This window comes from Pisolithus orientalis, assembly GCF_024613125.1.
Source record: "Pisolithus orientalis strain OTSU chromosome Unknown F5J12scaffold_63, whole genome shotgun sequence".
Classification (NCBI taxonomy): Eukaryota; Fungi; Basidiomycota; class Agaricomycetes; order Boletales; family Pisolithaceae; genus Pisolithus; species Pisolithus orientalis.
This window is the reverse complement of record NW_026260844.1, coordinates 1-11,063: the sequence shown is the minus strand read 5'-3', so window position 1 is coordinate 11,063 and position 11,063 is coordinate 1. Positions and strand designations below refer to the sequence as shown.

Here is an 11,063-nt window from a genome sequence, read left to right as displayed (position 1 = left end):
GGCATGCAGGCTACCTATATGTTGTGACTAAATGGACTACATGGGGTCACTGACTTCTTACTTGCCTGCATGCTAATTGCCTCCAGACAGACTGATATGTTCTCACAAATGTAGGTGACTGTTTTACTGCAGTTAATGTTACTCTCATTGACATTTCTAGTTCAAAATTCCAAGTTCCTGTGGAAAGCTTCCTACAGACATAGGTGTACCAGCTGGCAGCTCTTTGACCACTGACCAGTGGTTACTACTTGCAACTGTATATGGCATGATTGCAGTAAGTCATCTGCCAATGCAGGGTGTATGTGTAATCTAACAAAAGCAGATACCACAGCTATGGACCATTGGCCTGGCAAATATGCAACAAGATGGCTCTCTTGCTGACCATGTGGCACTGATCATCAAACAGGAATCTGAGGAAAAATTCAAGGAGATGAAGAAACAGTCAGATGCTCAGGCACTCAAAGACACATGTTCTTGAGGAAGAGAGGCTGTTGCTGCTGAGAAGGCTCACATAACTGCAGAGAAAGCCACTGCTGAGGAGGCCAAAAAGATAGAGAAGGTTAGACTTGCAGCAGAGAAGAAGGCCAAAAAGGCTCGAGATGCTGAGCTCAGGCAGGTGAGTGAGATTCTATTTTTTTTTGCTGTTTTCTAGTCACAACATGTGGGATTACAGCTTGCAAAATCAAAAGCAAACACAAGTCACATCCCTGGGGAGGGCGTTGCAGACACAACCATGGCAGACACACTGGATGAGAACCAACAAGATGACATAGATGGAAAATGCATTCTTCACCCCAATGATCCCCCCAATTTCCTCAAGCTATGTGCTGCCATCCACCTGTTAATTGGGAACTCAATCAGTGATCAGGAGATGTCAGCTGCAGATGCATATCTGTGAGAGTATTGCACAGAGCTCATCCAAGTAAGTTTTCATGTCATGGCAGATGTTCACTGCTGACATTTGACTAGCTGTATGGCTCAGGGTACTTGAAACTGAACCATCACTATGCAATGCACATGGCTCAATACATTCATAACTTTGGTCCACTAAGTGGGTTTTGGATGTTTCTTTTTGAGTGCCTTAACAAGATCCTCAAATCATTCAAAACAAACAATCATGGTGACAGAGAATTGGAGACCACATTTTTCAATGAGTTTCATAGGATGTGCCAGTTGAGCCAAATGGTAAGTAGTAGCTCATGTTTGATTTTCTAATGCTTTGTGTAGGTATACTCTCTCCAATGAAGACCTGAGGGTTCTTTGGGACACAAAGTATCCAAAATTATGCTGAAGGCCTCTGTCGAGGAGCAGGGAACTGTCACAGCACTGGCTGCACTTTCAAACGACCTTCATGAAGCACATGGTGAAGGTACATATGCCATGATACTTTCAATTTCTAATGGGCATTGATCACTCCAACTCAAAACAGGTCTGACCTACTGGCCTGAGTCCCTGCTGACACCTCAAGCCCTTGCCTCACAAAACATATGAGGCCTTAGCCCACATCATATGTTTACAGACACCAGAAACCCCCATCCATTGCCAGAATTGCCACCCAGTTGTTGCACATAGTATCCCCCTGGATTGTACAGCTACTTTCTTTGACTATGTGATTGTGGGTGGTAGGAGGTCTCATGCTTCACAAACCTTGGGATCAAGAAACTTGTTGCTTGTTCACATTGCAATCCCACAGAGAAATGGACAGCCACCAGTGGACACTTATGGTGAACTGCTCAAGATATTCCACTTTAACCAGGACATTCATTTCCAGGGCAAGTCTGTGTATTTCCTTCATGCATGATGGTTTAAGTGTTGGAACAGTGATCAAGAAGACATGTGGGTAACAAGGTAGGTACAACTAATCACCTATTTATTTCCTGCTTACATTCCAATCTATGTAGTGAATGATGCATGGGCATGTGTTTGTGGGAGCTCAGGGAATATGTCAGTGCAGATACTCTGCCACCCACACTCATTGACCTGACCTGGATTCTCAATCATGTATCCCTCAAGATAGTAACAGTTGGCATTGATCACAAGACAGTATGGGCCACCATTGATTTGGTGAAGGCATGCTGCTGGTTTGACAGGAATATATAGCAGATTAGCTAACATGCAATATTAGAAGTAGGGAAGTGGGACAGACATACATCCATCATATTTCAAGAAAGGAGGATCATTTGTACTTTCTACAAGGTCAGATATCATCGTTGTCATTGGCAAGTTCTGCAGCCAATCCAGCAAGATATGTTGTGTCACTGTTGCTCAATTCACATCAGTAAACCACTTTATGTGCTGGCAGTCCTAGGGAATCTGTCCAGTGCTGGACAGCTCTGGCCAGCAAAAGTGATTTACTGATGCACCCTCCTTGGCACATGAGTAGAACCCCTTCAGCCAGTCCATACCATCTATGACCTGCTGACTTGGATGTGCAGTAAGCCAGGCATCATTTATCATCATCTTGAAAGGTATCATTGGTGTAGCCTTGTTGGAGTGAGGAGGCCTGTCCTCCAATTTGGACAGATTAGGGCCAAAGCTTGGTGTGAAGTTGTCCCATTTCTTCATGGTTTTGCAACTTTTTTTGACAGGCTCACTTGTAGGATGATCCATGCCAGAGATGCCCTCTCTTCTTTCTTGCCATTGCTTGTGTATGGAGTCGAGGATATGAAGAAATGCAACATACTACAAATGCCACAAGTAAACATGTGATCTCGACCATCCATAGCACACAGGTGAACAGGACTTACATCAAGTGACCACCAAGTCAACCCAACCCTTTTCCATGCTTTGGGAGGTACATCCTGCTCCCTTTGTCACCTGTTGGAGTCTGGACTCCAACCCTCTTCACCAACAGAATAATGATTGGAACCAAAGGCAGAATCAAGCATGGTGTCTGCCCCTTGGACATCATATTTCCTTTTGAATTTTCTCACAGCTTCTTGTTGACAATCAGTCAGCTTAACATGTGTATGTCAGCCCAATTTGATGCATTTCTAAGTGCTTATGCCCAGATACCTGTGACCACCTAGTTTGATGATGCTTTTCCCTAAGTCTTCCATCAACCTTCTCCTGCTTTGTTGGATTGGCAGCAGCACAAATTTCAGACATGAGTGTCCTCCAGTATTGCTTTGCCATCATCTTGACAGTAGAAGAGACATGATCATCATCTTCCAGCTCCCCTTTGCTCTGGGCATGTTTGGCCTGGTCAGAAAGTCAGTAAGTAGCCTACCATCTTGACCATTGAACTGACCATTTCCTCTTGCATGATGGCATCCACCACAGCTCCAAGGAACCTTTGATTGACCATGTTGTCAACATGCTCAGACCAGACAGGCCTCCAAACAGTGCAGTCTTCAATGTCCTCCAACTCCATCTGGTCAGGAAGCCCATTTATGTGTTTGCTCATCATCAACAAACAATCTTCCATGTTCAACCTCCTGATGCCACACATTTCTAGCATCTGACAATGAAGTATAGGCTATTTATTGAGTCACTCAAAAACTTTCTTAATGCAGCATGATCCATTAAACTAACCTTTAATTTAGGATGTTGATTCAATATATTTTTCATGGCACCTGCTCTCTTGGTCTGCTTGCTGGAGAATGTCAAGAGTTCCTCTCAGAGCTCAGAAATGGTGGCCTCATTCTTGTCAATGCACTGCGTAAGTCCTTGTCAAGTTTCTATGTTCATGGCATGTAGTTCTGATAATTGTATACTCATCTTCTTGATTTCTTCAGCATCTTGTTTCCCAAAGACATCCATACAGGATGTATCTAGATAGGTCATATATTCAAATCAAATCTCAAGGTGGAATATCTTCATGCAATATCTGTCTGGACTGGGAATATATGAACTGGCATATACATGCACTTCCAGACACATGTAATGACATATATGCTCACAACAGGCAGACAAGCTGTCCTGACCCAGGCAGAGTATGTAGGTTCAGGGTTGACCCCATGTAGTCAGCTTAGTCACAACATATGGGTAGCCTGCATGCCAAATTACCATCACTCATGTAGAGCCTGATGTGGGCCCATCAAATTAATTAAGTCATAACATATGAAGAGGCTCAGAAGCCCAGAGTGACAGCAGGAAATGAGCAGGCCCATGACAAGTATATTACAAGAGTCAATCCATTGCAACTTATTGGCAGGCCCATCATGCATACAGTGTGTGTGCCACAACCTGTGGACAGGCCTGTCTGAAGCATGCTGCACCCATCAAAACTGATAGTCAGGCCCATCGAAAGGATAAAGCACTGGTTGGAAAATATGGGCAGGCCCATTGCTAATATGGCAGATGATGTGACATCTGATTGACAGGCCCATCCAAGGGATGTTCTACCCATCTAATCTTATGGGCAGGCCTGTCGGGAAAATATCAGATGATGTTACACCCAAGGGCAGGTCAGTGGGAGGGGTGCAATAGCTATAAGAAGATATGGGTAGGCCCCAGATCTTATGTGCAGGCCTGCCATGTATATCATGGATGGGGTCACAACCCATGGGTGGGCCTGGGGAATGGATGCAACATCCATGGGAACATATGGGCAGGCCTGTGATGTATGCATTGGATGGGGTCTCAACCCATGGATGGGCCCATCCATGGGAGGATCCATGCAACAAATCTTATGGGCAGGCCCATTGGGTATATAGTGGATGATGTGGTAACACAAGGATGGGCCCATAGAAGGGGTGTGGCATGTACACTAACATATGTCAGGCCTGCCATGTATATAACAGATGAGGTCTCAACTGGTGGATGGGCCCAGCCATGGGATGATCCATGTGACAAATCTTATGGGCAGGCCTGTTGGGTATATTGTGGATGATGTGGTAACACAAGGATGGACCCATAGAACTAACATATGTCAGGCCTTCCATGTATATAACTGATGAGGTCTCAACTGGTGGATGGGCCCAGCCATGGGATGATCCATGTGACAAATCTCATGGGCAGGCCTGTTGGGTATATTGCAGATCATGTGGTAACACGAGGACAGGCCTGTAGAAGGGGTGTGACATGTACACTAACATATGTCAGGCCTGCCAGGTATATAATGGATGAGGTCTCAACCAATGGATGGGCCCAACCATGGGATGATCCATGCAACAAATCTTATTGGCAGGCCCATCAGGTATATAGCAGATGATGTGGTAACATGAGGACAGGCCCATAGAAAGGGTGCAGCATGTATATTAACATATGGCAGGCCCACCAGGTATATAATGGATGAGGTCTCAACCAATGGATGGGCCCATCCATGGGAAGAGCCATCCAACAAATCTTATGGGCAGGCCCATTGGGTAAATATTGGATAATGTTGTAATACAAGAACAGGCCTGTCCATGGGATGTTCCATCCAAAAAATCATATGGGAAGGCCTGACAGTTGTATCTCAGACTGGGTCAAAACCCATGGATGGGCCTGTCCATGGTCAATTCCATCCAACAAATGTTATGGGAGGGCCAATCATGTCAATAGTGGATGGTGTCCAAAATCAGGGACAGGCCCATTGAAGAGATACAATTTTGATTGGATGATATGCACAGGCCTGTCAAATTTATGTCAGATGAGGTGACAACCCACAGAAGCACCTGTCCAAGTAATGTTGTGTGCATGAAATGTTATGGGTGGGTCTGTCAGGTAGATATCAGATGACATCACAAACCACAGATGGGCCAATAGAAGGAAGATTGCACCAGTTGCAACCAATGGGCAGGGCCTCAGGTATATATCCGATCCAATCAAAAGCAATCAACAGGTCAGTCCATGGGTTGGTCCACCAGTCAAACCCAATGGCCAACTGTGTCACATATGTGGTGGATTCCTCCCTGCTCTGCTGACAGGCATCTCCAAGAAGGTTGGGCAAGGAAAAACCAAGATGGAAGACAGGCTCATCATCAATATGGCACCTGTCATCACAACCCATGGAGGGGTCCACCATTGCTATCATAAATCATAGCAAAGTACACAAACAACCAGTAGAGGAAATGTATCCTGCCTATGTCATTGCTGAATTGTTGCAGTATTGAGTGTGGCCTCCAGAAATCATATCTGATCTGATTTGTGAGCTGCAATTGAAGGTGCAATATTAATACACCATTGATAGCTTCAACTGCCTTTCCAGGCAGTTGACCACATATCAGGTGCCAACTCATGTCATAAGTTGAAAATTTTGCAAATGCAGCATCAGTACTCTTGCATCTCAGGATTTCCATCAGGCCATCTGCCTCTTGTCTGAAATCAAATGGCTGCCATGCAACATCCTGCCAACACCTCCAATGATTGGCAAATGCATCTAACAGACTCCATCTGCCAGTACATGATGGCCAGGCTGCATGAAGAGATAGTGGATGGCCCATGTGCCCTCCTGGCAATATCCATTCCAATGCAAATAGCTTGCAAGGCAGACCACATTGCAGCTGTGTCATGACCATGACACCAACATAAGCCCCTAACACCTACTCCGCCCTCTTCCAACATGTTCCTGTGCTTCTCTGCCCTCTTCTGACAGATTCCCATGCCCCTCTGACCCTCCCAACACCTCTCCAAGGCCCCTGTCCATGTTCCAACCAACTCCACTCAACTCTGCCCTCAGGCTGGTCACATGGAGACCAGACCTTCATCTGTGCCTCCTCCAAGGCCTTGGTCAGCCCAGTGGGCTGTTGGACTTGCAGCCCTGCATTCCAGATAGGATGCTGCCCTCATGTCAGTTTTTCTCCATTCTTCCACTCCTTCAGTATTTACCCTCTCTCCCTCATTGTAGTAGTCTCCTTGTCTCAGTTAAGGCCCCTGTCATCCCTACCCTCTATCCCTTGTGTCAGAGGGACTGCTAACCAGTTATATGCTTATTGGTTTGCATTTTACACTGCACTGCCCTTGATTTACATCATATATAAGGCCATGCACTGCTCCACATATCTCCCTCATCAGAGCTGCAGCCTTTGTCTGTGCCTGTGCCCTTCCTGGCCCTGCACAGTTCCACTTGCACCTCTGCCCTGAAGATATGAAACTCCAAGCCTCTCTGATGCCCTCCACACCTCATGATCTCTCTGTGGTACCCTCTGACTACCATGAGTTCACTGATGTCTTTAGTAAAGCAAAGGCTACTGAACTCCCTCCACACCACAGCTTTGATTTAAATATAGATCTCAAAGAAGGGGTTTCTCCACCTCTAGGCACTGTCTACTCCCTCTCTCTGCCCCAGCTAGAGGTGCTCCACACCTTCATAGATGAGCACCTCAACTATGGTTTCATTAAACAGTCAACCTCCACCCATGGTGCTCCCATCCTCTTCATTAAGAAGAAAGATGGCTCACTCTGCCTCTGCATGGATTACTGAGGGCTCAACAAAATCACCAACAAAGACCACTACCTGCTCCCTCTCATCTCTGACTTGCTTGATTCATTCCACCAAGACTCAGTCAAGTACCTCAGCTATGTCCTCTCCCCATCCAGTCTGACCATGTCCACTGGGAAGGTCCAGTCCATTCATGATTGGCATGAACCATGCAAGGTTAAAGACATCCAGTCCTTTCTTGGGTTTGTGAATTTCTATTGTCAGTTCATTAGTAACTACTCTGACATAGTTGTTCTGCTCACCCACCTCACTTGGAAGGGTGCTCCTTGGAGCTTCTGCAAAGAGTGCTGCTCCACTTTCCTCTGCCTTAAGATTTCCTTCACCTCCACTCCAATCCTTACTCACCAGGTGCCTGATGCCCCTGTCACAGTTGAGACCAATGCATTGGACTATGCCATCACAGGTATCCTCTCAATCACCTGTTCTGATGGTGAACTCTGCCCTGTTGCTTTTACTCCTGCACACTCACTGCTCCAGAGCTCAACTATGACACTCATGATAAGGAGTTGTTGGCAATTTTTGAGGTCTTCTGCCACTGGCAACATTACTTGGAAGGCTCTGCCACTCCTGCTGACATGGTGACTGACCATAAAAACTTGGAGTATTTCTCCACCTCTAAGGTCCTAATCTGCTGTCAGGCTTGTTGGTTGGAGTACCTCTCCCAGTTCAATCTAGCCATCTGATTCTGCCCTGGCCACCTTGCAGCCAAGCCTGATGCACTTACCTGCCACTGGGATGTTTACCCAAAAGAGGGGGATAAGGACTATGTGCAGGTAAACCCTCATAACCTCTGCCCTGTGTTTACCCAGGAACAGTTCACTTTGTCCCTCTGTACTACCTACCTCTTGGCCCCTGTGCTCTGAGCCACCATGATCTTCAATGTTGAGCAGCTCCATGCCAACATCATCTCTGCACTGCCCTCTGACCCCATCTCCACTTCCCATCTCCCAACTCCAACAGGCCTCCACTGGTCATTGGACCATGAGGGTCTCCTCCACCTTGATGGCCACATCTTTGTCCCTGAGATTGATGGCTTCTGCCTCTGAGTGCTTTGGTTTAAACATGACCATCTGCTTGCAGGTCACTTTGGGCAGAGCCACACTGTAGAGCTTGTTTGCTGCAAGTATGTATGGCCTAACCTCTGCACTGATGTAAAAAACTATGTCAGGTCCTGCACCACTTGTGGTCACAGCAAGGTCCCACATCACTGCCCCTTCAGCCTACTGAAGCAGCTTCCTGTCCCTGAGAAGCCATGGAACTCCATCCCCATGGATTTCATCAAGCATCTCCCCAACTCTGCAGGCTACTCCACCATCTTGGTTGTTGTAGACTGCCTTTCTAAACAGACTGTTCATTCTGACCCATGACTCCATCACCTCTGCTGACCTAGCAAAACTCTTCCTTGCCCATGTCTTTTCCAAGCATGGAGTCCCTGCTCATGTCACCTCCAACAGGGGTCCAGAATTTGTGTCACCCCTCTTCCACTCCCTTGTAAAGGCCTTAGATATGTGCCTTCATTTTACATCAGGCTACCACCCAGAAGGTGATGGCCAAACAGAGCACATGAATCAGACCCTCAAGCAGTACCTCTGCAACTACTGCAACTATCAGCAAGACAATTGGTCAGAGTTACTCCCACTTGCAGAGTTTGCTTGTAATAATGCACTGAGTGCTACTACTGGAATCTCTCCCTTTTTTGCTAATAAGGGTTACCACCCAAACTTGTTGGTTTACTCTGACCACAATCTCACCTCTCCAAAGGCCCATAACTATGTTGTGGAGCTTTCCACCCTGCATGACTTCCTCCACACTGAGATGGCTGCAACTCAACTCTGCTATCAAGGTCCAGCTGATGCTAGACACATTCCACCAGAGTTCAAAGTCAGTGACAAGGCTTATGTCTCAGTACAAATATCAAATAAAGTCCCCACTTCTGACTCCCTCTGAGTCTACTCCACCTCTGACATATGAGGGCTGAGCTTGTGCAAGGGGGCAGCACACTAGCTGAACTGAATGCCCTCTCATCTGACCTCTGACCTCCAACTCTGTCCTCTGCCTCTGAAACTTTCCTCCATACCCCTCTGCTCACTATTCATTGAATATCTCACCACCCAGTGGTCAGATTTGCTTTGGACTTTGACTGCTGTACTCTGCAGCCCAACACACTCCTACTCTGCCCTAAGAGGAAGTCAGGGGTGTTGTGCAACCTTGACAAGCTGTCATCATACAAGCATATTGAGAATGTGATGAGTACACAAGGTCCACCAAATGAAAAGTGGTTAAAAGCATCAACAAGTGACCCACAACATAAAGCAGGGTGTTCAGACAGACCCAGCCCATTCAAACTATATGGAAATTACATGTCCTACAGTGGTGATTGGCCATGAGGGCAGCATCCTGCTATGGTATCTTCCAAATGCCATCAGCCAAGCCTATCAGGTTGACCTTCTGAATTTTGGATTGCTTGCAATGCTAACATGGGGAGCAGTCAGAAGTTTGGAATTCTCTTGGACTGCTCAGCATTCCACTTCAATGTAGCCTGAAGTCAAATGGAATGGGAGGATGGCAGAACAATGGGGAAAACTTTCACAATAATGCAAATCTTAAAGGCACCATCAACCTCTCACCCACATGGTTTCAACAAGGGTGTGGGGTAGGGCATACCCTATTCACACATGGCTCAGGCTGAAATGCAGTTTCAAGCCAAGCAATGATGCACATCACCCCAAAGCATCACTACTCTTACAGTCAACACCACAATTGAAGGAGGTATGTGAATGGCTGCAGTGCATGGCTGGGCTACAAGCTGTCCTATTGGGTGCACTGTGTATCATGCACCCAAAAATGTACCTGCATGGATGGGAGGCAATCACACAACTCAGATCAAAGGCTGCCACATGGCAGGATGAAGATATGGAGGCTGTCTTGCCAATGTGGAAGTTGGTCTACAGTTCCATGTCAGTAATGGTGAATCACACCTCACCTGCACATAAAGATATGAATGGCCAGAAGGTATGGCTGGATACCTTGCTTACTGTCAGCAACTATCTGTGGCTCCACTTCTTGTTCCTGGAGCTCAGAATATGGCTGCAGTACAATCTGGGCACCATAATTGCACTTGCAGGTTCAGCATTGGTTCACCAAGTTGACAGTGTAGATGGTGATCAGGAATGCCTGGCATATTACATGTGAGAGAATGTCCATCAATATGTTCAAGTCCCACTATGTGAGAGGCTACACATATCAGACATAGCAATGGATTTGTGGGCAGTGCAGACATAAAGACATAGACATATTAATTTATTGACACATATTGAAAGATGATTCTCAATGTTTGGGGTCATCATTGTGCTGAAGTCATGGTTCATTGCATATTGATCTCTGTCATGCCAGGTGCAGCAGGAGATGATTATATCGACTCTACACAAGTACACAATTCATGTCTAGCCCCATTGGTGTACAATCCCAACATCTGTGCCATGCATGTCAACCACTCAAATAATTCTTCTACTTGTGCATTAAGGTCAGGGAGTAGTGCCTCTACTCTGCATGCATTGTTCTTGTAACTCTCCACCCACAATTCCAATGTCCCATGGAGGTGATCCTTGATGGGAGACTTGTCCAATGGCCAAAAATCCTAAGTGTATTATCAGTATGCCCTGCCTATGAGAGTTGAAATTTGGAGCTTGTACCCTGA

General features: G+C 46.2%; 2 protein-coding genes across 2 annotated transcripts; one reads left to right on the top strand and one right to left on the bottom strand.

Annotated features, from left to right (window-relative positions):
- Positions 1 to 2,304: 2,304 nt before the first annotated feature.
- Positions 2,305 to 3,570, bottom strand: F5J12DRAFT_786666 (uncharacterized protein; the record flags this gene model as incomplete). The annotated part of the gene is made up of 6 exons (XM_051743495.1): positions 2,305 to 2,559; positions 2,595 to 2,682; positions 2,818 to 2,957; positions 3,016 to 3,201; positions 3,251 to 3,460; positions 3,535 to 3,570. 6 exons carry the CDS (start codon positions 3,568 to 3,570, stop codon positions 2,305 to 2,307), a joined length of 915 nt encoding a protein of 304 aa, XP_051594999.1.
- Positions 3,571 to 9,715: 6,145 nt separating this feature from the next.
- On the top strand, positions 9,716 to 10,558 carry F5J12DRAFT_727951 (uncharacterized protein; the record flags this gene model as incomplete). Its single annotated transcript, XM_051741841.1, has 3 exons — positions 9,716 to 9,805; positions 9,852 to 10,012; positions 10,075 to 10,558. 3 exons carry the CDS (start codon positions 9,716 to 9,718, stop codon positions 10,556 to 10,558), a joined length of 735 nt encoding a protein of 244 aa, XP_051594998.1.
- Positions 10,559 to 11,063: the final 505 nt, after the last annotated feature.